The sequence below is a fragment of the Sinohyriopsis cumingii genome, chromosome 1, assembly GCF_028554795.1.
Source record: "Sinohyriopsis cumingii isolate HCF-2022 chromosome 1, ASM2855479v2, whole genome shotgun sequence".
Taxonomy (NCBI): domain Eukaryota; kingdom Metazoa; phylum Mollusca; class Bivalvia; order Unionida; family Unionidae; genus Sinohyriopsis; species Sinohyriopsis cumingii.
Window position 1 is genome coordinate 12,697,897 of NC_142961.1, and position 27,966 is coordinate 12,725,862.

The window sequence follows — 27,966 nt, forward strand, 5'->3', positions numbered from 1 at the left end:
TTTATTATTTTTCGCTGGAACATCTTGATTTAACGAGACAATCCGTCGTTGATATACACTTCCGAGCTCATATAGCCCCGGGTAATGTTAATTATAGAGCGGTTGCTGTCATTCTCAGCGATAAATCAATGCTGCTAGAAGGTGTTGGTGGACGAATGAGAATCGTTGATGCGCCAGTGGAAAACATGTAATTGAAAACACAAACGCGTTTACAATAAAATGTCGTATAGTGTCGTCAGTGTAGAGTTGACTGATGGTCAAGTCAAGAAATTACGATCAAAGTCGGCTAAACAATGCGGAACCACAATAACGCTGAAGCCGTCGCAGATGGCGGGTGGTAATCATAAGATATCGTTGACGGCGCGTCAAATAAAACATTTCAATGATGCGATGAAGAATAAAAAGGGTGTTCAGGTAGATTTCTCGGCCGCAGCAATTAAAAACATGGAAAAGACCGGTGGGATATTTCCGCTGTTAGCTGCGATTCCGGCATTGATTGCCGCGGCGGCCCCAGCAGTGGCTAAGGCGGCTGCGTTAGGAGCCGTTGGTACCGCGGCGGGGATGGCATTGAAGAAGGCAACCGGGAAAGGCTATAAAAAAAAACGATCCGTGGCCGGAAAGGGTCTAAGACTACCGGGAACCCCGTATTCATGGTACTCGGGAAAGGGTCTAAGACTACCGGGAACCGTTTATTGACTCAGGAGTCTATGACTCCCATGTCTAATTTTGATTTAATAGACGCCGCAGACGCGCTAGCGATAAAAAACTTCAGAGGTGTTTTTATGAGGGATCAATTACCGGCGGCACCAAGGAATATTGAAACCGGCATAATTAACCTCGATGGGTCCTCCGGAGCGGGAACTCATTGGGTTGCATACGCGATTGATCCGCGTGCGATCGTCTATTTTGATTCATACGGGTTAGCCCCGCCGAACGAGTTCATGCGGTATATCCGGGCGTGTTCAGCCCGGGCGTTTTATTCCACGTTGCCAACACAGCGATTAAGTGACCCACCGATATGTGGCCGTGAGGCATTGAACGTACTCGCGGCGATTTCATCATCGCGAAAACCACCTCATGTAGTTGTAAACGAATACACTAGTGGGGTCGTAGAGGCCCGGCGGGTTAATTAGAAACGCCGTTTTTTTTTACAATAACGATGATTGATATTTGGGGACGACCGGTTTCGGCGCTGAAGGAATCCACGGAAACGCTCGCCACCGATGACATAAAAAAACTAATCGAGGATGAAATCGCCGATACGTTGAATTTAACCAGTGTTGACCCAGGTGAAATAGTCGTATTTCAAGACCGCCAGGGTAAATTGAAATCCAGTAATGTGTCGCTGGATGATGTTTTAACACGACAGCGTGATGCCGCCGAGGACACTATCGCGTTGTATACCGGCGACGGACGACTCAAACCGGGTGAACATATATCGGCGGTAACATTAGTCAAAGACGGTTTTATAAGGTTGGATAGATCGGTGACCGAACTCGACGCGCAGGTGAAAAAATCTGCCACCGAGGTGAAAAAATCTATCACCGATATACAGCTCACTACCGCTAGTTTTTTCGGGACCCCGACGGTAACCGAACCGAATATTACAACAATAAGGAATACTATTTTGGATTTTGCAACGCTGTCGGGCCAATTTTACACGTTGCGAAAAAATGTTAACAGGATCGATGACAACTTTGATAAATTCTTTGGTAAAAAAAATACCAAGCTGGATGAGATTACAACAACTATAAATGATATCACTGCGTATGGACAGGAAATAAAAACAATCAAAACTGATGTTGCAACAAACAAAAGGAGTGTAGACGCGCATGAACGGGAAATAGAAATAATCGGCGCTAATGTTGCAACGATCATAAATAATGTAGACTCGCATGGACGGAAAATAGAAACAATCAAAACTGATGTTACAATGATCATAAATAATATGAGCGCGCATACACAGGAAATAGGAACAATCAAAACTGATATTGAAGCGAACAAAAAGGGTGTAGACGCGCATACACAGGAAATAGGAACAATCAAAACTGATATTGAAGCGAACAAAAAAAATGTAGACGCGTATTGGCGGGGAATAGGATTAATTAAAACTGATGTTGCAGCGAATAAAAAAGGTATAGACGTGCATACATATGAAATAGGAACAATCAAACTTGATGTTGCAGCGAACAAAAAAAGTATGACCGAGACTACACGGGAAATAGAAACAATCAAAACTAATGTTGCAGCAAACAAGAATAATATGGACGCGAATTTGCGGAGAATAGAAATAATCAGAACTGATGTTGAAGCGATTAAAGACGGGCTACCGAGAATAACAGAGCAACTCGAAACTAATATTGAAGCGAACAAAAAAAATGTAGACGCGTATGGAGGGGAAATAAAAACAATCAAAACTGATGTTGAAGCGATTAAGGACAGACTACCTAGAATGACAGAGCAACTCGAAAAAATGAAAACACCTGATGGGATCATCGGCAGTGGCGTATACACGGTTCAATACGGATCATTCGATTGGACTCCTACGCGTAATGCAATAGATGTCACCGCAATTGTTAAGGGTATTTATCGATTGACATTGATTTCGGCGATGCAGTTCAGTATATCATCGCCGAGTTCATCCGGGTTTAACAATACAATATCAACAATCATCGACAAGGATACAATCGAACGGTTTATAATTAAAGCCGTTGATAGCAGTCTATTTAGGGCAAACATCACATGGTATGCGGAATTCGTAGTGGATCTAAGTAATTAAAAACACTAGCTCTTTTAAAATAAAAATGACCACCAAGGTAATTGAATCAGAGGTATCACCGACGTCACATCAATATCGATTCGATACCGCAAAAGAATTCTCCGCGAACTTAAAAACGCTTTCCGAACAATACCGTGCAAAAATAAAAAAATACCGTCATAAAATAACCGCCATCGACGCGGTCGTGTACTCGGTGTCGGGTATAGTAGCTGGCACCGGTGTTATTTTATCCACGGTGACCACGATAGCCCCGATCGCTGTTCCAATCGCTGTCTCCGCGATGACAACAGTTGCTGGAGTCGCCAACGCAATCACTAGAAAGATATCATCGTGTTTTCAGAAAAAACTCAACGAGTATACAGTAAAACATCAAATAGTATCCGACGCATACTCGAAATTATCCGGGTTGATCTCATTATCGATTGATAATTTGTTCGTATCCGATGTTGAATTCTCCACGATGGTCCAGTTGTATAGCTCCGCGATGTCAAAAATCGAGGATTTTTAACTGGAAGCCGGAACCACCTGGTTGCTGAAATTAGACACTAAAGACAACGAATAATAATAATATTGTCGCTGAACCCCGAAGGGTTTCAGTTGCTTCAACGGATCGCGGAGAACACCACTCCGGTACAAACAAATATGATATCGATAACGTCAACGAAACCCGAATTCAGTGTGAACTTCCCGTCGCCGGTTCCAGTGAAGGAAATAGCGCTGGCAAAATTGCGAATATATCACAGTTGGCCTAATATTCGAGCGAACGCATTTAACGGACAACAACCTAATAACTCGCTGGTTTTTGCACGGACAAATAAACCCGATGGGACCCCAAACTGGGAGGGAGGTTACAATACCAACTGGGTCATACCAAATAGAGCAAATCAATAAAGAATTTCAACGCAGGATAAAATCGATCACAGGAAAAGAATCAAAAATCGCTATTACGGTTCATGAACCGACGTTATCGTCGACGATTGAAATAAGCACACCGGGGTATATGGTTGATATTTATAACAGTTCAATAAGAACCATACTAGGATGGCCTAAGAATCCACCCGCGGACGCCCCCCCATCAACTTATATCCTCAGACACGATAACGGAGATGATGGTAGGCATATTGCCCCGTACAACGTAAATATCGCATCGATGATAGCAATCAATCTAGTATGTGATGTTATCGAAGGGAGTTCCCAGGTGGATACCAAGCAATCAAATCAGGCTCAACAGGGATATATCCTTTATTCATTTTCACCAACAGCCCCTCCGGGAGTTTTAATCGTTGAGAGTCCGATTAATCCGGTCTATATGCGATGCCATGATCGGTTTTTAACGAGAATTAATTTTAGAATTACCGATCAGTCAAATAACCTAATTGATCTACAAGAGGAGGAGTTAGTGATCACTCTGTTTGTAAGATCATAGCAGCAGGGGGGGCGATGACATCGACGCGGTCGTCGATGTGCTTACCGGACGCTGACGACGCTGGGATCGACGCGCAGAAGGTATTAATTAAACCAAATGACGTCCGGACGATCCCCTCGACGACGACGTTGTTTTTTTTTTACCAGGCGCTGACGACACCGGATCCGCTGAGTGCAGAAAGTAATAATTAAGCAAAATAACGATTGGACAAAATGTCGGATTCGCCCCCCCTGCTGCTAGATTTCCTTGTGTCAGTGCAAACTCCAACACAGATTCTGTTATTCTCAGTGTGCAGAATAGCATGTACATTAGAGATTATTTGATTAAACCAAAAAATGATGACAGAGCAGAATAGCATGTACATTAGAGATTATTTGATTAAACCAAAAAATGATGACAGAGTAGAATAGCTTGTACATAAGAGATTATTTGATTAAACCAAAAAATGATGACAGAGTAGAATAGCATGTACATTAGAGATTATTTGATTAAACTAAAAAATGATGACAGAGTAGAATAGCATGTACATTAGAGATTATTTGATTAAACCAAAAAATGATGACAGAGTAGAATAGCATGTACGTTAGAGATTATTTGATTAAACTAAAAAATGATGACAGAGTAGAATAGCATGTACATTAGAGATTATTTGATTAAACCAAAAAGTGATGACAGAGTAGAATAGCATGTACATTAGAGATTATTTGATTAAGCCAAAAAATGATGACAGAGCAGAATAGCATGTACATTAGAGATTATTTGATTAAACCAAAAAATGATGACAGAGCAGAATAGCATGTACACAAGAGATTATTTGATTAAACCAAAAAATGATGACAGAGCAGAATAGCATGTACATTAGAGATTATTTGATTAAACCAAAAAATGATGCCAGAGTAGATTAGCATGTACATTAGAGATTATTTGATTAAACCAAAAAATGATGACAGAGTAGAATAGCATGTACAATAGAGATTATTTGATTAAACCAAAAAATGATGACAGAGCAGAATAACATGTACATTAGAGATTATTTGATTAAACCAAAAAATGATGACAGAGCAGAATAGCATGTACACAAGAGATTATTTGATTAAACCAAAAAATGATGACAGAGTAGATTAGCATGTACATTAGAGATTATTTGATTAAACCAAAAAATGATGACAGAGTAGAATAGCATGTACATCAGAGATTATTTGATTAAACCAAAAAATGATGACAGAGCAGAATAGCATGTACATTAGAGATTATTTGATTAAACCAAAAAATGATGACAGAGTAGATTAGCATGTACATTAGAGATTATTTGATTAAACGAAAAAATGATGACAGAGTAGAATAGCATGTACATTAGAGATTATTTGATTAAACCAAAAAATGATGACAGAGCAGAATAGCATGTACATTAGAGATTATTTGATTAAACCAAAAGATGATGACAGAGCAGAATAGCATGTACATTAGAGATTATTTGATTAAACCAAAAAATGATGACAGAGCAGAATAGCATGTACATTAGAGATTATTTGATTAAACCAAAAAATGATGATTAAACCAAAAAATGATGACAGAGCAGAATAGCATGTACATTAGAGATTATTTGATTAAACCAAAAAATGATGACAGAGCAGAATAGCATGTACATTAGAGATTATTTGATTAAACCAAATGACAGAGATGACAAGACATCGAAGATGCAGATCATTCATGATGACAAATATTTATGGATATTATTTTTGTCAACAATGTTAAAGGCATTTAAAGTTCTGGAATTACAGGAATAGATTAACCATTTATTCTCTTTGAACCTTCCTTGTTTTTAACTATGTACAAGTATTTATAAGATGGTTATGGGATAGGATATGATTGCATAGGTTGTTATTTTTAATGAATTTGTTTTCTTTTCTGGATGGGCTTCTTAGATTCCTCAGAATATTCACTAGGATTCTTGATTAGCCTGCTGATGGCATTCATAACTCTGTGACAACAGCATAATTTATATTATTGTCAACAGCTCTATGATGGCAACATTATTAATGTTGTCATCAAGAGTGTGGTGATGGCAGCATTATTAATGTTGTTGTCAACAGCTCTGATAGCAGCATTATTGTTATCATGAACAGCTCTGACAACCGCGTTTTTGATGTTATCATCAATGAGATTCATCTATACTCAAACTTCGATACAGTATTACTACATATGTTTTACATTTGACATGTATGCCATTATAACAGATTAAATTCAGATCTGGGGTCACAGATTAGCATGCTTTTACCCACAATAGTTTCAAATACAGTGACAGCAGATTTGCACCCAATTTGTGAGGGGAACTACTGTGGCTTGCTGGTGAGCATGCTGAACACTTAATTAGTAGGTGATAGTCTGAATCCAGCCCAGACCACATCACGTTGGCTGTTGTGGTGTGTCTCTTTATTCTTAGTTCATGGCACTAAATAATCTTTGATGTGCTGATGTGTTCAACACCAAGTAAACTGAACAACCAACTTTTGTTTCAGAACAGCAGGGTGTTTTGAGAATTATCTTTTACTAACCTCCACTTAGTTGTACAAATGCATGCAGCTTCAGTAAATCTGAAATGCTAGTAAAGGCTTTCACCAAGTTATGTTCATACTATTTGACAGTTGCTGGTTACATAGAATCTCGTTACACCTGTTGCCAAGGAGACCTGGGTTCTGAGGGCTGTCAAGTTTCTAAGGTAGATATATAATCCCTTATTCAGCATTAAAAAGTTTTTTTAATTTTTTTATTTAAATATAATGGGTCTTTGTCTCAAGCTCTATGATCATTTACCAAAAACACCAAATGAATATTTTTCAGTAATCATTAAATCCATTAAATGTTTTCACTGCCTTGCTCATATGTTGTTATCTAAAGAATGATATTACTTATAAGACAGTATATATTCATCCATCTTCTTATAGACTATATGGATGCTTTAAAATTGCCTTCTTGCAACTTCCACCTTTTTTCTTCTAGGCCCATGTGCATCAATCAAATTTACGTGAAAGTCTAACAGGCTATATGAAGACCATGCCTTGCTCCCCACCACCAGATGGTGATTATGGAGTGTATGCTTTGGACTGTGAAATGGTAAATTATGTCTTTATAGACTTTGACTTTTAAATCATGCCATCAAACTCTTTACTAAAAAGATTGTCTGGTCAAATGTTAATTCTGTAGGCAATGAAAAGTAAACTCTTCAAACAATACAGTATTTTTTTGTCTAGATTAGGCTGGGTGGATGAATAATAGATGAACCTGCAGTCAGAAATCATCATGATTATGTAAAATAGTACCAACTGAGTACCTTGAATCAGAAGGTTAGTTGATATTGTCTCCTGTGTATTCTTGAGTGGTGTCATTGAGTGGTCATAGTGCAGAATTTTAATTCTCATATTCCAGTTTGACTAAAGGCCTTATGTTCTTGCATTGCCTGGAAAAAAGAAATCATAACTCAATGATCTGCCTGTGTTATTGCTTTTAAAATAAATTTCCTGGCATAAGTCCTGTAAATGCTTTACTTGGCCAGAGTTGTTTGTAAATTTGTTCTTTGTACTGTATCAGTCTTCTTACTCCCAGTTGACATACCATTTCAGGAACTTGGCAGAGCAGCTATCTACGTTATGAAATTTAAAGAAAATGTGAATTTTTTAGCTTAGATTTAAAAAAATGGTCAAGGAAAAATAAAGCTATTTGATGATTGTTACATTATTCCCTATATCGTTGAGATTGCAGTTTTAAGTCCAATTTTGAATGCTGATTTATCCAGATTACAAATTTGCCTGTTGTTTCAGGTGTACACAACATTTGGAGTGGAACTTGCCAGGATAACAGTTATAGGACCAGATCTGGAGCCTGTATATGAGAGTTTAGTCAAACCAGATAGATCTGTGATAGATTATAATACCAAGTAAGAGTCCACTATATTTTCAGGAACACTGTATTAAAGCATTGTATCTGACACAGAAATTAAAAGTTTGAGGTTGGAGTTTTCTTGTCTGGCACTGATACACAATATAGGATATTTTTCTGATGTTACTTACTTAACGAAAACTAAGGATCAAAGTCACAGTTGTATCTTGTAAATAATATTACAACTTTTAAATATTTGTACCATTAATATAGAGCATCAACATTAGGTACACACTAAAGTAAACCTCTGCATGTTTTAGGATATAAGTATGTTGCAGTTAATGTTTATCATAATTATCATCAAAGAATGCTTGAGTGATGTTGAATGTCAAGAAGTTTATGTTGCTTTGTATACACTATGATTGTAATATAAGGTCATGTGATGACAGAGATTTTCCTGATCATAGTTCTGCGCCAGAAAACATTAGCATAATAATAGAATCCACTTTAAGCTTTTGAATGTCTTTGGAAATGGTTTGTAGATGTGCATAGTTGTGATATAATTTTGATCTATCCTCTGTAAGAAAAGGTAGGTTGATTCAAATCGGCCACTTTTGGATCTTTATAACTGTATATCAAATTTGTAATAATCAGTACTGTCATTTGTTGCACAACTCTGACAAACTTACACAAACTTGAGGACACAGGATGCATACTCTTAGCATATGCATACTGGGATGTATGCACAAAATAGTTAACATTACCTCAAATATCCACTCCACCCATCCTTCATTTTAGCATGCCCTAATAACTCGTTCTAAACAGACAAGGAAACAGTTAAAAACCACAACCAGTTGGTCAATTGAAGCTCAGTATATCACTCATTTTATCATTGTCAATAGTGGTTTGTGTGTTAATTTGGAACTAACATGATGAAATTCACAAATTTTAAAAAGAAATTATACATTTTATAGGATTTTCTTATAGCAAAAATATCTTCAAAATTAATGTATAATGAAATATTGGTCAGTGAAAATATTTGGCAATATTTTAAGAAATAAATAAAAATAAAAGAAAGTAAAGTTTGATTTATTTTGACAACTGTTGAAGGCTTCTTTTAGCATGATAACACAAGCTAATTAACAGATTAACTGTCTCAGCCAATTACAATACATGATAGGTGATAGGATCACAGTAACATCTGTGTGTAGGGTCAGCCTAAGTTCTTGCTTTTTTTTTCTTATCTGTGTAGTGTTATTCAAAATCTGCAGTGATACAGTCGAAAATAAACATGCAGGTTTTATTGAAAGAAATCACTTTTTGTCATTTCTTTTTGTCCCTTGGTTCTTCAGATCTGAATGTAGTTTTCTGGGACTGTCAGTTGTTACATTCTGCTGTACTAGTACAAATAATAGAGTTGTGCACAGTTATTAATTGACATTTAAAATTGTTATCCTTAAAAATTAACAGTTGGAAACATGTCAGTGGAAACATGTCCATGGACGTTACAGCTTATGAATGTAATTCTAGCTATGAAACTTTAGTTTTGTTGGTGTTTGCTTACAGTGGTTCACGTTTGCTTATTCTTGAAAAGGGAAGCAACTCCAATTTTACTGACATACATATTTATTAGTACTTTATGTCAGTTTGATCTGCATTAAACATCTGCCATAAATCATTGAATTTAATTTACTTCTTTAGATATAATATTTATAAATATTAAAATTCATTAGATGAATATTTGTATAAGGACAATGGAGATTATAATTCTCCTGTATCAATGAAAGATGTCTGACACCCCTTAACTTTTAACAAAAATTTTAGTCTCCCTCACTCTCTTGCATCATTGCTTATTCTGTGGTAGGTACTTATGAACCCCATCACTTGTGAGTTATCAAGGGAGGGGTGTGTGTACTGGGCATGAAAAGACAAATTCAGATATACAACTAACATTGGTTTATTCTTAACCCCATGTGGAATAAATTGAAGGGAAAAGACAAATAGGCATATGAGATATTTGATTCACCAATACTGTCTAGTTAACTCTTACATTTATATTAGATCTCAGACATCATCTACTGCAGGCTTATGCAATATTTGTGTTGAAAACTCATGCTAAATGTCATACTATATAACACAAAGTAAGTCACTGTGACTATGTTTTATGCTTCACTGGCTCTTGCTAAGTTTTGTACTTACGTCAGATTTTTAAGCATTGCTGGCTGAAGAGTTGACCAGCTTTATATGTGTATTTTTTTTGTGAAAACACCACCATCTTACTTAAGTAAGCTTTTGTGACCGATAGTTAATGCTTCAATGACTTGGGTTAAGTTTTGCATTCATAGGTATGGTTAAGTGAAGATTCATGCAACATTTTGTATTGATGAATAATGTTGAGTACAATACCTGCAACTGAAAGAGGTCATTGTATTCTAGTTCTATATATAATTCTGCATAATATTTTCAATAAGTTTTTTTAAAATATTGAATGCTGTGAATTCAAGTATTTTCGTGGGTATCAATTTTTGTGGTTTTGCACACAAAAAGAAATCATAACATGGAGAAGGGGTCCTACATATTCCATAGATGGATCATTGTTTATTTGGTCATTAAATCTATGGTTTGTAGCCTCTACAAACAGCTTTTAAATGCTTGTCTCAGGAATAATAGTAAATTTAAAGTATTTGCACATTTGAATTTATGAAAATACACATTTCAATTTTGTTAATATCATGAAAATACAAATTTCATAGTCTTTACATTTCTAATTTTGTTTATATCATGTCCAGGTGTAGATTTGCTAAAATTACCCAACAAAAAGACAGAGTGGTTGCTTTACCCACCTACAGAATTATTGCTATAGTCTTGTACCCTAATGTTTATTTTTGCTTACAAGTCCAATCCAACAGCAAACAACATAGACCCTGATCTGCCATCACATAGTATGCTTGCAGATCAAAGTCCGTTTTTTTTCTTTCTTCTGCTGACTACTCTGACCAAACTGCATGGACCCAGATGTACCAGCATATTATGTAACTGCAGAGCTGGGTCTGTGAAGTTTGCAGTTGGATCCAACATACAAACAGTAAATTAAATGGTTATGTGGAGAGTGTAAAAATAGACATGGTATTTCCAAGTTTTTCAATACTTTTCTTAATAAATGCTGTTTCTTTGTTATATATGAAAACAAAACTGCTTTTTTGTCTTCTGATTTACAGTATTTTACTGTATTTCATGTCTTACAAATTTCTTGTGTTTCTAATATCAGTGTATCCCCCAGGCATGTAAAACAGAGGGTAAAAAAAAAAAAACCTTGGTGTCGGAACTGGGGGTCAAATAACAAATGTGGGGGTCAAAAATGTACCGACAAATTTTCATCTGACTCGTACTTTTTCAGCTTGAAATAGGATATTGCAACTTGTACAACATACTCTCACTCTCTTTCTCTCTCTCTAAACATACAAATAAACCAACATGCACAATTAACAAACAGATGCATTGTCCATTCAAAGAATAATCTTATTATTTCATTTTTCTTTTAAAGTCGTACTTTTATTAGTCTCCTTATAATCTTTTTGAAGCAATATTATAGACCAACACATTACATACAAGCCAATACAAAAAGCCCAATAAATCTTTTTAACGAAACAGCAGTTAACTTACTGCTTGTCATAAGATGTGTACTATAATCTGTTTCATTGTACTTCATCCTAGAACAAATTTATCCAAAACTCAAGGCAGCTAATGATTCATCTTGTTTCTAATAAGTTACACTTGAACTTTAAGATCTTTCTTTTATTGCAGCAAAGTTAAAAACCAACAAAATCTGCAATGAACCCCTGACAGTGTAATCCAAATAAATGCATTTGTCTCGGCAAGTTTGCTGATTTATTTGTTGTGAAAGCATGTCTTGGGTTATAATTGTTCTCCAGATATCTTGTGGCAAACAAGGGCAGATTTTTTAAAATTCTTAAACCCTGTCACGAAAGGATTATTCACTTTTGCAGTCTTCGCGATTAGAAGTCACATTGGTAATCCTAATGGATGTGCTGTATTCCAGTCAAGGGAATTATTTTCTCCATTGTTCATTAAGTTAGATCCACAGTTACTATTTTGCGTTCTGCATCTTTCACTTTCTTTGCTAGTGATTCTTATTGCACGACGTTTTAATCTGGAGATCACTTTCTAGTGCAACAAGCATTGATGTTAAACATCAAGGTGACATCTTGCTAAGCTAAATGGAAATCACATTAGTGCTCGTGAGATTAGGGGAAGCTACTCATTCATAACTTTGCCTATGCTAGTCTAGTTCCTTATTTTGTATCTTCCCTGCATTACAGTACGCTACACTAATAGCGGAGCACAACAGAGGAAGTAAACAAAGCGGGGAACTAGTCATCGCATATGCTCAAAGTATACACAATGCCACCCCTCATCCAATGCATTGGCTATTAAATAAATCCTGATCACATCATGCAAATCATTTGCGTTAAAAAAAACGCACAGCAACAAAATGTTTGCGTCAATTTTCTCCGGCGTGTGTCCCTGACGCACAAATGTGCGTAAAGGGAAACACTGTAATATAGGTCAATGAAAAATTCATACTGTGTCAGCATTGAAGTAAAAATATCATAAACTTTTGTCACTCTTTTAGGGACCTCATTAAACAGCGCACTTTATCAACACAAATATTGTTATTTATATCTGATTTATCTGGATCTCTGAAGGTTGGACCTGACTTATGAGGTACGAAACTCCCGCAATAACTTGAGCCCTGATAACTCGCAAAAATACTTATAACATGGGGTCATTCATGGCTGCCATTTTTGCTACTAGAAAGTTCCAAATAATTGACCCCTGAATAGTTGAAAATGAAGAAAATTGCAGTAATATTAGTATCTGAAATATGGACATATCGCTCTTTATATCATTCAAAACAGTTAATATAATGAATCAACATTATGTAATTATCAACTTTTAATAAGAAGTAATGTATTTTGTTAAAATTTGTTTTCAAACAACATTCTTGGAACACTGTAAATAATGGTATGCAATAAAATTCCAGTCAATGAAAATGTCACTAACGCCTATTTTAGGGAACAGTTTTATAAGTAAATACAAAGTAAATGAGTGAAATTCTTGTTTTCAGGTTTAGTGGTATCACAGAGGAAATGTTGGAGGGTGTACATACAACACTGAGAGATGTTCAGGCAGTGTTACTAAGTCTTTTCACGGACAAGACCATCTTGATTGGCCACAGCCTTGAAAGTGATCTCACAGCACTAAAAGTAAAATATTATATATTATATTTTTTCTTCTTCAAAATTTTTAAAGCAATTCATTCTTTGCACAAAACTATTCAATCAGAGATTGACTGAATATGTACCATTTTGAAGAATAGTCTTTAGCATGGAAAACGTCTTTTTTGTGTGTGTTAAATTTGAAAAGAAAAATGATTGTCATTTTCTTCTGATTTACAGTATTGTACTATTTTTCATGTCATACAAAAGTTGTGTTTCTTATACGTCAAAGTAAAACTATATTAAACTCTTTTAGGGACTTTGTTTAAAAATTCACTTTATCCATCTAAAGGCTAAAGTGATGCTTCCACAAAATGCTTATTGATAATATAGATTGATTTCAAGGAGTGCCACAATGTCTTTTGTAGTATAGATGACTGCCTCAAATTGGTGGCCTCCTTCACAAGTGTAAACACTTTACAAATTTGCAGTTTGGATTTTCTTCTTAGTTAAGCATTCCATTTATATACACCTGCATGGTGGGTTAGGGTTAGGGTTAGGGTTATCATGTTGTAACATCTGTCTGTCAGTCCATCCAAACATTTGTTTCCACACAATAACTCAAGTTTCTGCTATCTGCTGTTATTAAATTTTGAAAATAATTTGCATTTGGGATAAAGAAAAAGTCTGTTGATTTTGAGACCCAAAGTCAAGGTCGCAGACAGAAAGAAGCAAAATGGTTATGTACATTAACTTAGTTCTATATCACACACCTAAATGGCTTGTACTTGGGGTAAGGTACATGTCTGTTGATTTTGATCTTCAAATGTCAGAGGAAACGGTCATTGTGACTCAAAGAAAAATGGGTTTTACACAAAAGTATTTCTTCTTGAGCAAGTTCCTTCACCAAACATTGTGGACAGCATCACTTCAGGTATGAAAGAACATATTGATTTGGGGGTAATGTTTCTTCCAAATAGTTCAGTTAAAGATCCAGGACATAATCTGTATGTATTTGCAGTTAAAATACCATTATCACATAATGCTTACCTCATTAGCATAATTACATCATACCATGAAAGTGGTTTGCCACACTGGCTTTCACTTAGCAAAGTCAGATAGAATAATTGCTGAGAAATGTAGAGTCACTAACAGAATGTGAAAAACAGAATCTTAAGCTCATTTTAATTTTACATGAAATTCATCAAATAATAAAATATGCCACTTGCTGTAAATATGGCATAAATATTATTTAGATCATATAATAAATTTCATATCACATGTATTCTCATGTAAGATCTTCCATTTGTTTCCTTTTCAGCTTATTCACAACACAGTAGTTGATACCTCCATTGTGTTTCCTCACCGCCTTGGCCTACCCTTCAAACGAGCCCTAAGAAACTTAATGTCAGAGTACTTACAGAAAATAATCCAGGATGATGGTATGTACAGATGTGCTTAATTTTGTAAGACATCATGGCACCATACCCTCTACTCCTTAGCTGTGAAATTTGGCACACAGTTTCATCCCAAGGTCTAGTCGGTCTAAATAAAAATAGTGCCTCTTAAACATCCAATATGGCCAAAGTTGTGGTCATTTGCGAATGTTATTGCTACTTCCCGTCATGTCATATTGACATGGAGTTTTGACTAAGGGATCTTATGACATGGCAGATGGTCCTAGATGAAAAAGGTTCTGATCTAACAGCCAGCATGTAAACCATTTTGAAGCTATATTATCTGACCATCAACCAACATATGCTTTTCATCAGGACTTCTGACATTTGTAGATGGTGCCATTAGGACTTCTTGTACTTGTAGATGGTGTCATTAGGACTTCCTACACTTGTTGGTGGTGCCATTAGGACTTATTATGATTGTAGATGGTGTCATTAGGACTTCTTATCCTTGTAGATAGTGCCATTAGGACTTACACTTAAATGGTACCATTTTTACTTCTTACTCTTGTAGATGGTGCCATTAGGATTTACACCTGTAGATGGTGCCATTAGGATTTCTTACACTTGTAGATGGTGCCATTAGGACTCCTTATACTTATAGATGGTGCCATTAGGACTTCTTACCCTTGTAGATGGTGCTATTAAGACTTCTTACACTTGTAGATGGTGCCATTAGGACTTCTTATACTTATAGATGGTGCCATTAGGACATACACTTGTAGATAGTGCCATTAGGACTTCTTACACTTGTAGATGGTGCCATTAGGACTTCTTATACTTATCGATGGTGCCATTAGGACTTCTTACCCTTGTAAATGGTGCTATTAGGACTTCTTACACTTGTAGATGGTGCCATTAGGACTTCTTATACTTATAGATGGTGCCATTAGGACATACACTTATAGATAGTGTCATTAGGACTTCTTACACTTGTAGATGGTGCCATTAGGACTTCTTATACTTATAGATGGTGCCATCAGGACCTACAATTGTAGATAGTGCCATTAGGACTTATACTTGTAGATGGTGCCATTAAGACTTCTTACACTTATAGATGGTGCCATTAGGACTTCTTACACTTGTAGATGGTGCCATTGGACTTCTTATACTTATAGATGGTGCCATTAGGACCTACATTCGTAGATAGTGCCATTAGGACTTAAACGTGTAGATGGTGCCATTAAGACTTCTTACACTTATAGATGGTGCCATTAGGACTTCTTACACTTGTAGATGGTGCCATTAGGACCTACACTTGTAGATAGTGCCATTAGGACTTATACTTGTAGATGGTGCCATTAAGACTTCTTATACTTGTAGATGGTGCCATTAGGACTTCTTACACTTGTAGATGGTGCCATTAGGACATACACTTGTAGATAGTGCCATTAGGACTTAAACTTGTAGATGGTGCCATTAAGACTTCTTACACTTATAGATGGTGCCATTAGGACTTCTTACACTTGTAGATGGTGCCATTAGGACCTACACTTGTAGATAGTGCCATTAGGACATACACTTATAGATGGTGCCATTATGACTTCTTATACTTCTAGATGGTACCATTAGGACTTCTTACACTTGCAGATGGTGCCATTAGGACTTCTTACACTTGTAGATGGTGCCATTAGGACTTCTTACACTTGTAGATGGTGCCATTAGAACATACACTTATAGATGGTGCCATTATGACTTCTTATACTTGTAGATGGTGCCATTAGGACTTCTTACACTTGTAGATGGTGCCATTATGACTTCTTATACTTGTAGATGGTGCCATTAGGACTTCTTACACTTGTAGATGGTGCCATTAGGACTTCTTACACTTGTAGATGGTGCCATTACAACATACACTTATAGATGGTGCCATTATGACTTCTTATACTTCTAGATGGTGCCATTGGACTTTTTATACTTATAGATGGTGCCATTTGGACTTCTTACACTTGTAGATGGTGCCATTAGGACATACACTTATAGATGGTGCCATTATGACTTCTTATACTTCTAGATGGTGCCATTGGACTTTTTATACTTATTGATGGTGCCATTTGGACTTCTTACACTTGTAGATGGTTCCATTATGACTTCTTATACTTCTAGATGGTGCCATTGGACTTTTTATACTTATAGATGGTGCCATTTGGACTTCTTACACTTGTAGATGGTGCCATTAGGACATACACTTATAGATGGTGCCATTATGACTTCTTATACTTCTAGATGGTGCCATTGGACTTTTTATACTTATAGATGGTGCCATTTGGACTTCTTACACTTGTAGATGGTGCCAAATGAAAAATGATGCATCATAGCCAACATGGTGGCCATTTTAAAAATCATTAATCCACAATTAGTCATATTAACATGCACTTTATGATATGCAGATGTTCTTAAATGTGAATGGTGCCAATCTGATGACCAACATGGCCAATTTCAGTTTTAAAATAATGTGATTGACTTATTTCCTCAGTGGATATTCATATTGACTTGGGGCTTTCAGGAAAAGACTGTTTATGATATGTTGCTGGTTGTGAATGAAAATGTATGTTATGAATGATATAACATTCCAGAATGGCCACCACAGTGGCTATCATGAAAATTGTTTTATGACTTCTCTTACTGAAGAAATGGTTATATTGAAATGAAGTCTTGTGTTAATATGATGCTGCCAGCATATTTGGTCACCTGCATAGCCATCTGTAGAGCTGCCTTGCTTCAGTGATTAAGGTACTGTACTCATGACCAGAAAGGTTCAATTCCAATTATCAGCTCAGCAATGACAAGGGACTTGACTCTACTTGCTGGTTACGGTGTAACATGTTGTGCCATAAAATAAAAACTGTCCACTGTCACTCTGCATGATGCAGATCTGACAACCAACATGTCTGTTCCATTGGGAACAAGTTTGTTAACCAGATCTACTTGACCATGGGATCAAGTCAGAGATAACATTTTTGCAGTTTTGTAATTCACTATACAAAATACAGTGACTTATACATCAATAGCTCATCCTGAGTTTGAATTGCACTGTAAATCACATGACCACTGTATGTTAGATACAACATGAGAACTAAAGTCTACATATTTTCATTCATGTGTTTCTCTGAATAATCAAGATATAGAAATGTTGGACAAATTATTTGTGTACGATCTATGCTAATTACATATTCATGAACAACACTGTAAGTCTCTCAGGTCTCAAGTACAGGCAGCCTTTCTTTGCATTGATTCTGCAAACCATTGTGTTGATAACAAAACATTAGATACCTCACTTATTTTGCCTAAATCCTAAACATTGTCTTGATAACAAACCATTAGATACCTCACTTATTTTGCCTAAATCCTAAACATTGTCTTGATAACAAACCATTAGATACCTCAGTTATTTTGCCTAAGTCCTAAACATGTTCCTATTTCAGTTTTAACAATCCATAATGTATGTTGTTGCTAATAATTTAAATTCACATGCTGCCAAGCTGTCCTTGGAAGTTTTTGTATATGATATTAATGATAATAAATTATTAAATCGACCTCATTTTCATATTGTGTATTACAATGTGTTTCACTTAGCAAATTTCAATGCCAGCAGGTTGATGTCATAGTCAGGGGTCTTAACTACGGTAATGTATTGTGATCATGATAACAAGCAAGTATGCATGGATTTTTATCAAACCAAGTTTGTGGATGTATCCAAAGAATACACTGAATGATGCCAGTTCAGTAACTTGATTCTCTTGCAAATAGAGTATTACCCTTGAATTAAACCAAAGTTTTTATGTAAGATCTAAAGAAACAAATGTATGATTTTGTGTAATTCAGTACTACTCTTCTTTAGAACAATTTTCTATCATGTACTCGCCTGTAATGTCTTACGTTAAATACAAATCTTTGTATGTACCAAACTCTAGTGCCTTCTGCATATTTTATAGTAGTAGTAGTAGTAGCTTAGTTATATAGTTCTTAATAGCATTGTCATCCAAATACACAACTTGTAAAAATTGTACATGATACAGGTCTCTCTTGATAGCTCACATACAATGGGGACCAGACAGACTGCAGTGTATGCAATGATGCGAGATTCCAAGTGACCCCGAAAAATTAAAAAGGGATGCCATTGGGTTGGGAATAATTGTCAGTAAAATGCTTTTTCTAATGAAGTTCCCACTTTTATGTATAAATTACCTTTATTTTCAAGATAATGAACCTTTGAAAGTTCATTAAAAACATTATTCCAAGAACTTACAATACACATCACTGTGTGTATCTTTGAAAATAATGTGCATTGCATCACTGCTTTTTACATGTGGATACATTTGGGTGTTATTGTTCATTCAAAACAAACAAAGATTTCCCTTTTTCTAAACATAGGGACATTTATTTCATGAAATAGTAACCATCAAAGTTGAAAATTATTTGTAATTGTGTTACAATTTCATTACAGGTGGTCATGAAATTTTTACTCATCCTTGAGCAAAACCTCTGAATGCCAATTCAGGAATTTTAAGTTTACTACAATCTTTGCAACTCACTTGTCAGTAATAAATTAAATCTGTGAAACAAAGGTTTTAATTCGCCAAGCACTTCCTTCACTTGTTTCATTTGCCATTCTGGATCACTGTTGTGAATTAGTAGGATAATCCACTGAATATTATTTAATTGTGTTAGGGATAGGATTTGCAAGATTTGTAGCTTTTTTTTCTTATAAAAGGCATACTTAACATAATAATACAAAGCAGGTGTAATTTTAATTAAATGTAACAAGACAACACACACTTCCACAAATTGGAGATAAAAGCACAGTTGCTTCATAATTAGATTCCACAAATTGGAAACGAAAGCAAAGTTGGTTCTTAATTAGTTTCTCACAGAAATGCTCACTGATATCTGTGATGGTAAATTGACATTTCTCACATTTGAATACAAGAGGGCATATTGCATTTATGATGATTACACTGAATCCAAATTAACAGATAGAAATAAAGCAATTATTTCACTTGACAATACTTATTTAATTGATATTAATTTCTTAAAGTGTTACCACCAGTAAGCATTACGGACATTTTCATGGATCTACATTTCATTTAATATTGCTATTTAGTGTACTGAGATTCTCATTTGCAAAGAAATTTGACAAAACACAACTTCTTGCTAGAAGTTGTGAATTTAATGATGCTGATTTTAATTTCTGGGCTCTAACCACCATTTTCAGTGATAAAATAAGTGATACATTCTTTTATCAGTTTTGATTGCTATTTTATTCATGTTCAACAAATGGAGCCAATTGTTTGCTATTTTCTTGACAAAGAATAGAATCTCTGCCTAACCCATAATTATAAGGAAATTCAAGGCATGAGTTATTGAGGGAGCAGTGTATATATTTAATTGTTGAAGGCCTCATGGAAGATTAGGTTTTCTTTACCAAAATTAGCTTATTCTTAAATAAAGTTATTAATATTTTTTAAATACAACCCACAAAATACAGCATGTGTGTGTGTCTTAATAGTCTCTGAGTAAAGTTAATTTATCCATAATCCATCTCAGGTTCAAGGACAAAGACCATGAGAAAAATTTCTACTACATTTATCTTCTGAGCATTATAACTAAAATATAAAAGAAAATATTTTTATTGGAGTTTTTCAAGAATAAGATGATTTCAGCATTCAGCATTTAAAAGGTTATGATGATGGAAAAAGACCTCATGCAATTCTTTTTGGCCAGTAGAGTGTCAGATCATTTGACCATTCTTGTTATTTTTACAGTTGGTGGCCATGACAGTGCAGAGGATGCAATTTCTTGTATGGAATTGATGCATTGGAAACTGAAGGAGGATGCCAGGAAGGAGATACATGTTAGACGCACATGATACACAATAGAAGATTGACTTATCTGTCTCATACCATGACATACAATTGTAGTAATTGTAAGTAATCAGAAGATTGCCAGTGCTTAGGAATTATGTTAGATTGCAGCACTGAAAACCAGTATTAATCTGTTGAAATAACGTGAATATGAAATAAAACAATTTGGTTTCTTTACACCACTTGTAGGGGACCCAGTGACCAAGTGGTCTAAAGCGCTTACTGTTACAGATCACTGCCACATACATGCCAACCATTACGCATTTGGTGTAATCATTACTCTTTTTCCCCCCACTCAATTATGCCTTATGCATAAATGTATTTGGATTATGCGTTTTTGGTATATCCCCCTCCCAAAAAAATTAATAATTTGTCTTCTCATTTTTGTTAACATCCCATTAACCCCACAGACTTTATTCTAGAAAAGACAGTTTCTGTGTAACTACAAAATAAGAGTATGCATTTTCCTAACAGTATATGTTCTATTTACAGCAGTTCCCCTTTTTCCAAGAAACATGCTGGTTTCTACTTTCAAACTTTTGACCTTGGTTTCTATTTATAGCACCAGTATGGCTTAGTTAGGAGAGAACAAACTGGTTTTCTAACTTTTAATCTTTGCTCGCAGATTCTTTTTTTTAAATTCATGTTTGGTATAGAACCAGTCTGTAGATATTTGATGCGAAAAAATGAAAAACTGATTCAAAGATGAATACGTGAATTACACAATACAGCGGTCCATTCTAGGGCAGCTTCATGCCCATTGCAGACTGTGTAGAAAGAAATTTAATATTGGTCAGGTGGTAAAACAAACAAAAAATTGAATTAGCTCTTTTTACTAACTCTAATACTAAGGTAACTTCTTTTTTACAGCAGAACTAAATTGTGGACATGAATTTTATAAATGCAGAGGCAATATGTACCGAGTTCTTAATAGAACACGGACTGCGCCTAGTGGTAGAAGACTACATTGGTCCTTTATTCAAACGAATGTTTCCCGATGCCAGAATTGCAGAAAATATGCATGTGCAAGAAAAAAATTATCTAATATTGTTAAGTGTTTAGCAGAAAATAGTTCACTTATAATTGCAGATGCCATGAAAATTGGGCCATTTAGTATTGCGACAGGAGTAGTGCCCAGTCTGTGTAAGAGACTTTGTCAACAAAAAGGGCAAAGTCAGAGTGCTCTTCTTTTGTTACCAGAATTAACAGTAGATTTTACTGGAGAAAACAATTTTTTATTTGCTTGATAATGCTTTGAATAAACATAAGTTGGCAGAACTGTATAGTGTTTTCAGCTAATACTGCATCAGTGATGACTGGAATTCATAAAGGAGTTGCATTCTATGTTTAGAAAAATGTCTCCCTCATTGTACATATCAGGTTGTCCCTGTCATATGATGCACCTTGCTGCAGGAAAGGCTACTGATAAATTAGAAGAACTCCTGAAGTATCAAGTTGGTACTCTACCTGACAATGTACTTCATGCGGACAGAGTTGATTATTTTTCATCTTATTTCCCAGCTGAAAGACCCAACAACCGGTAGCTATAAATTTCCTCTTCTTTGTCAGGTTATGAAAGGAATATTGGTTCTTTACCATTCTAATGCTGACTGTGAGAGATTGTTCAGCATTGTTAACAAAAATAAAACGGAATTCAGATCCAGGCTCTGTACCACGATCAATTAGTGCTCTACTGGTGTTTAAAACATTCATAGTCTCAGCTGGTACAAAGCATTTTGAAATGCAGCATGAGAGTCTGTTGCTTTTTAAAGCTCATAGTGTTATAAATGAAACTTGAAGCTGTAATTAATGTTAAAAGACCTGAGGGATAAATAAATCATTTTGTACATATGCTTATTAAAATTTTATTATATGTGGAATACTCTTTTTGTCCACTTGGAATACTCTTTTTGTCCACTTGGATTACACTTTTTCCTCGCCAGGGGTTGGCATGTATGCTGCCATCTCACCTCTGTATGGATTCGAGTCTTGGGTTCGGCCAATGTGGGTATGTGAAAAAGCTTGCCACTAGCTTCTTGTGGGTCGATGGTTCTTTCTAGGGTTTTAAATAGCTTTAAACCCTTCAACAACTACACCACTTGTACTTTGTTGGTCAAATATTACTGTATTTGGGTGTTTCCCTGAACAATGGGTTGTGCACTCATCTAATAGCATTATATTATTACATCTTTTTGAGCATTACTGTTGGTGACATGCACCTCCAAAGGAGTTATCTGTTTAAGATCAATACTTAAATACAGGTTTTCCTTGAATGTTTAAACTTTTCATTTCTTTGAATTTATGACTATCTTGCAACCTTTCACTGTATATGGAGAAGCAAAATTAAATTATGTGTACCAACATACAGTGACCTAGTGCTAAAGGGAATATCACTTTTACAAATACAATGACGAAATCCTGCTTGTAAATAGCAGTCATGGAAGATGCAATTCCATTAAACTTGGAACAACTGAGAATCTTATTGTAACAGTTCAATCTGATCTGACATTGTTCTTTTCCATTAGAGTTTCTGCATCATTATATAGTGAAATCAAGGTAAAATTTGTTTAAAAATTTATTCAATTAAAAATGCTTCTGTTTGCTGTTAAAATGTTCAGAAACTGCTTTTCTGAATAATTTTCTTGTTCAGACTTTTTAAAATAAACTAAATATGATCACATCAAGATCGCAAAAACACTTGAAAATCAGAGGATAGGTAGGTGGGAGAGCTATGGTTATACCTGTATTTTTCCAGACAGTAGAACAAGTTACTAACAGTGACCAGTAATATGTGACTTTTGTTTACCATTGTCTTACTACTTTTTTCAGCTTCAGAAGCAAAATGCACATTTCAATAACTGTAGCAAAACTGTGCAAGGGAGATTATCCAAACATTTGTTAAAGGTTCAGTATAATCTATTTGTTTTTTGTTTTTTACTGAAGTGTGAAGTCTGTCATGTACTTTCTGTATATAAATCACTTTCATAGAAATCATCAGTTTTCTGTCAGATCAAGTAATGGTAATGATTAACAAACCTAACTGGGGTTATGCCATCTGGAACTGAAAATGAAATAGATCAGTTAACTTTAATATACACATTTATAAATCTTGAATGTTAAGATAGTACAAAAATAAATAGGGAATCTGTGTCCATTTTGTGCCATATAAATCTTAGAAATAAAATTCATTCTCAGTTAACCAGGTTTATTTATCAGCAAACATCTCTTACAACTTTCATCAGAGCTTTAAAGATTAAACACTACTATAGGCAGTTAGCAAGATTGAAAAAGCTAATGTTTATTACATTTTGATTATAAAATGTTTTTAAGGTAAGCAATATAATTTAACAACAAATATCTCTTTCATCAATACCATAAATTTGTTGGCATGTAGAATGTGCACTACAGCCATTTTTTGACATTAACTCTTCTCTTGCTTTAATAAAGTCATTGTCCTATGGAATTGTGCTTCTTCACCTGACAGAATACAAATTTCAAATACTCTATCAACTAATTGAATTTTTATGATATGCAGATTTTCAGAAATAACGAAAGTTTGAATTTCTTGAGGTAAAATAAAATTATTTGTAAAAAAATAAGTTCACCTTCCAAGTTTTAGGGTTTTAATTTTTACAGGTTTTACTGTAAATGCTTGTGTATGTATATTCAGAATGATGTTAGTTAAACCAATAATAGATCTTATTTACAATCTCACATGTTATGTTTTGATTTGTACCAAGATCATTTCATGCTATGTAAATTATATGATTAACATATGCACCCCAGTCAAAGGTGATAGACTAATACCAGGTACTGTATATATTTGTTTATAAATCAAGTCAAACTGCAAACAACAAAGATCATGATCTGCCATAGCATAATGTGCCTGCGGATCAAGGTCTATGCATTTGTTCTACAGATTATTCCTAACAAACTGCACAGACCCAGATATGCTTATGCATTATATGTTAAATACAAAGTCATTTGTTTTCTGAATATCTTAAAAATGTGAGATCTGTTGTAGAGTATGGATATTACAGTACAGGATAAATCACAGTACAGATGTGATAGGATATGTTATTTGATACTTTGCTTATATATGAGCAACTAGCAGTTAGCTCCACCATTTTAGTATTAATTACTAAGCACTCACTCTCCATTTGAATAAAATATTCAGTATATTTCAAGTTATGGTATCGAAATTAATTGTTATGCTGATTCAGTATTTTTCATTAGTTGTAAGATTCAATTTTTTTTTACACAATCACATATTTAAATTTATGTTGTATGTATTGTGTTATGAAGATGGCAGTATGATATATTGTATCAACATAATATTAACGTTTCCATGTAGTCCTCGTGTTGTATGTAGTGTGATATGAAGATGGCAATATGATATATTGTATCACCATAACAATATTGATGTTTCCATGTAGTCCTTGTATTGTTTATATTGTGATATGAAGATGGCAATATCACTATAACAATATTGATATTTTCAATACTTTTATATTTGCATTGTTATTGCTCTGCTTGTAACAAGCATGATGTTCCTTCCTGTACATCATTAGAGGTAACTAATAGAAACAGGAGCTGCAGTGGCACAATGGTTAGCATGTTGGACTAGCACCAAAAAGGATTCAGGTTCAAATCTTACCATCCTATTCATTAGATCAAGTTAGGTACTATGGTGTGTCCTTTGGCAATGTACTGTTGTCAAGTTGCCTTGGTACTAAATAACTTATTTGTGTTGCTGTGCTATGAAAATACTAAACCAGACTTAATCTTTCTAATAATTAGATGATACATTACTTGGACATGAATTGTTGGAAAATTTGTAGCAATAACAAATCTGCTGTACTCATTGACTTGATGATACATGCACTTCGACCTGAATTGTTGGAAAATTTATAACAGATTGCCTCTCTCAAAGCGCTATGTTACATTGGAAATCTGTCAACAATACTTTGATTCTACTTAGAAGATCATGTGCAAATTCAGCAAAACCAATCTGAAATGTACTTTTCTGAGCAAAGGACCATGTCCAAAATGGCTTGGAATCATGGGGAATAAACCCCTCTAAATAGTGTAATAAGCAGTTTGGTTACATCCAAAATTATGCCATTTATTATCAGAATGATACAGTCCCATTATATCTATTCTGGAAATGGTCTGTATACGTGTTATTTTCCGATTGCTTCCCACCTTTATGATCCAGTAAATGCCAAAAAATGCCTGCATGTTTTAGTATTTCATTTTCAAAAATAGAATATTTTGCCTCAAAATATTAACCTGTACATAACAAGATACCATTCAGTCAACATGTGAGAAACCCATCTCCTATTTCTATATCACACATAATATAAATTGTACTTTGTTTATATGATGATATAACTTGTGCTCATTTTTCATATTATGTCAATTGGTCATTAAATATGGCTGCTGTTACTAAAAATAAACAAAACTGTAAAGAACCTTTTCTCAAAAACTACACAGAAGAAATGAACATTATTTAACTGAAAGTATTCTTGTAATAAATGGCTTTTAAATGTATAAAAATAATGTCAATTTGCCAACAAATATGGACACCATTACCAAAGCTGTAAATCCTTGATATGACTTTTCACCATTTTTTTCTTCTTTTCATCACAAATGAATGACAAGAAACATTTTCATTATATTTTTCTTTCACTTAATGCAAAGTTTTAAATTTAAGCTGATTCACTCTTGTGTTTTAAGACTTCAGATTTCCCTGTAAATAAGGTCTGCCACAAGGCATATCGTGTAAGCAAGAGCAAAGTAAGCAGAATTAGCTTATTATCATGCATAACATCAATGTAAATTTGCATTTTTGTTTTAAGGTGCCACTCTACAGTTTTATATATTAGTTAGGGTTAGATTTTCAAAGAAAAAGAATTTTGCAGGTTTTCCTCACTGGTTATACTGGCTATTTAAAAAAGACTTTGTATCTTTGTAATTATTAAAAGTACTTTTAATATTTTGTTGTAGGGTTGATGGGTGTCATTTGAGTTATTGACTGTAGGGCTTTGCATTAGTTTAAACATGCAGCTGTCAGAAAACCTCAAATTCTGCTTGGTCATTTTCACTTTCTGGATTTCCAAACTACATTGTAAAAAATGGAGTCAATAATTTTTGTTGTTGCATTGTATATATTTTGTATTTCATTCATTGTACGTTTAGAGGCTGATGTTGTCTAGTCAGGCAATATTTGTTTTCCCTATTATAATAACTGCAGGCTGATTATTGTGGGACAACAGAACTACCATTTTGGTTAGCTGTGTGCTTAGATTGCATACAATTTCCACAAGTACAGTATCCAAAGAAATGTCATTCACAGTACATGAAAGTAACATAGGTCTGCCAACAATCTTCTCACTGTGCATGTTGCAAATGCAAACAACTCACCTGTTACTCTTTAAAGTTCATAATCCATATAGCACCTCCTTAAAAACCCCATTGCAGTGCTCATAACATACTCTACTGAATGTTTAAAAATGCAAAATGTTTCAAGTAAATCAAATAAAATACCCAGTTTATTAAATTCTTATCTGAAACTTGGGTATTTGAAGTTGACCTACATGCACACAAAACTATGCCTGTTATCTATTTCTCTTATAGCAAATGTTCACACCAGCATCAATTTTTCAGCATGAATACCTTTTAGTTCCAACAACCTCATTTTGGCTATCCAAGAACGTTTTGTAACTGGAATGTAAACTAATGTGATGCTTCTTGATACATTTTTAGCACATTAAAGTAGGAGTAAAAAGATCACATGTGCTTCAAACTTGTAGGTATTTTAAGACAACATTTGGCAGTTTTTGAATAAAAATTACCCTACATTTTAAGAATTTTTTGCTTATACTTGTGTAACTAAGGCATGTCAGTTGTTTACTTGTAGGATTGCTTTTTTGGTTCAATGTTCACTGCTATACACTTGATGCAACACACTCTTTGATGCAAATGTTATGTTCCATATATTCATTTATAGAACTTCACAGGTTAAAAAAAATGGATCAAGTCAAGTGCAATGTAAACTGTTAATTTGTACCATTTTATTGTATACATTAAAGAATGTGCTTATTTATTGTCAGAAAGACTGGCAAAATTTGTGTACATTAATAATTATCATTAGATTTACTTTTTAAGTCAGTTGCAGTGTTGGTTAGTAAATGTAACTGTTGTAATATTTTTCATAAAAATTGTAAAAAAGTATTAAAGTGTTTTGCTGTAACAGTGGTCTCATTTGTTTGATTAGATCATTTGTCATACTTTTCCCTAAAATTTCAATAAACATGTTCTT

The 27,966-nt window shown here is 34.7% G+C and overlaps 1 protein-coding gene across 1 annotated transcript in view; it reads left to right on the top strand.

Annotated features, from left to right (window-relative positions):
• LOC149806424 (uncharacterized) overlaps positions 1 to 27,897 on the top strand; it is a 66,100-nt gene extending 38,203 nt beyond the window's left edge. Inside the window, exons 10-15 of the mRNA XM_089953092.1 lie at positions 6,851 to 6,924; positions 7,206 to 7,319; positions 8,024 to 8,139; positions 13,231 to 13,369; positions 14,643 to 14,763; positions 20,544 to 27,897. Of these exons, the coding sequence (XP_089809218.1) occupies positions 6,851 to 6,924; positions 7,206 to 7,319; positions 8,024 to 8,139; positions 13,231 to 13,369; positions 14,643 to 14,763; positions 20,544 to 20,647 (668 nt within the window). The 3' untranslated portion in view covers positions 20,648 to 27,897. The remainder of the gene's footprint in view (positions 1 to 6,850; positions 6,925 to 7,205; positions 7,320 to 8,023; positions 8,140 to 13,230; positions 13,370 to 14,642; positions 14,764 to 20,543) is intronic.
• Positions 27,898 to 27,966: the final 69 nt, after the last annotated feature.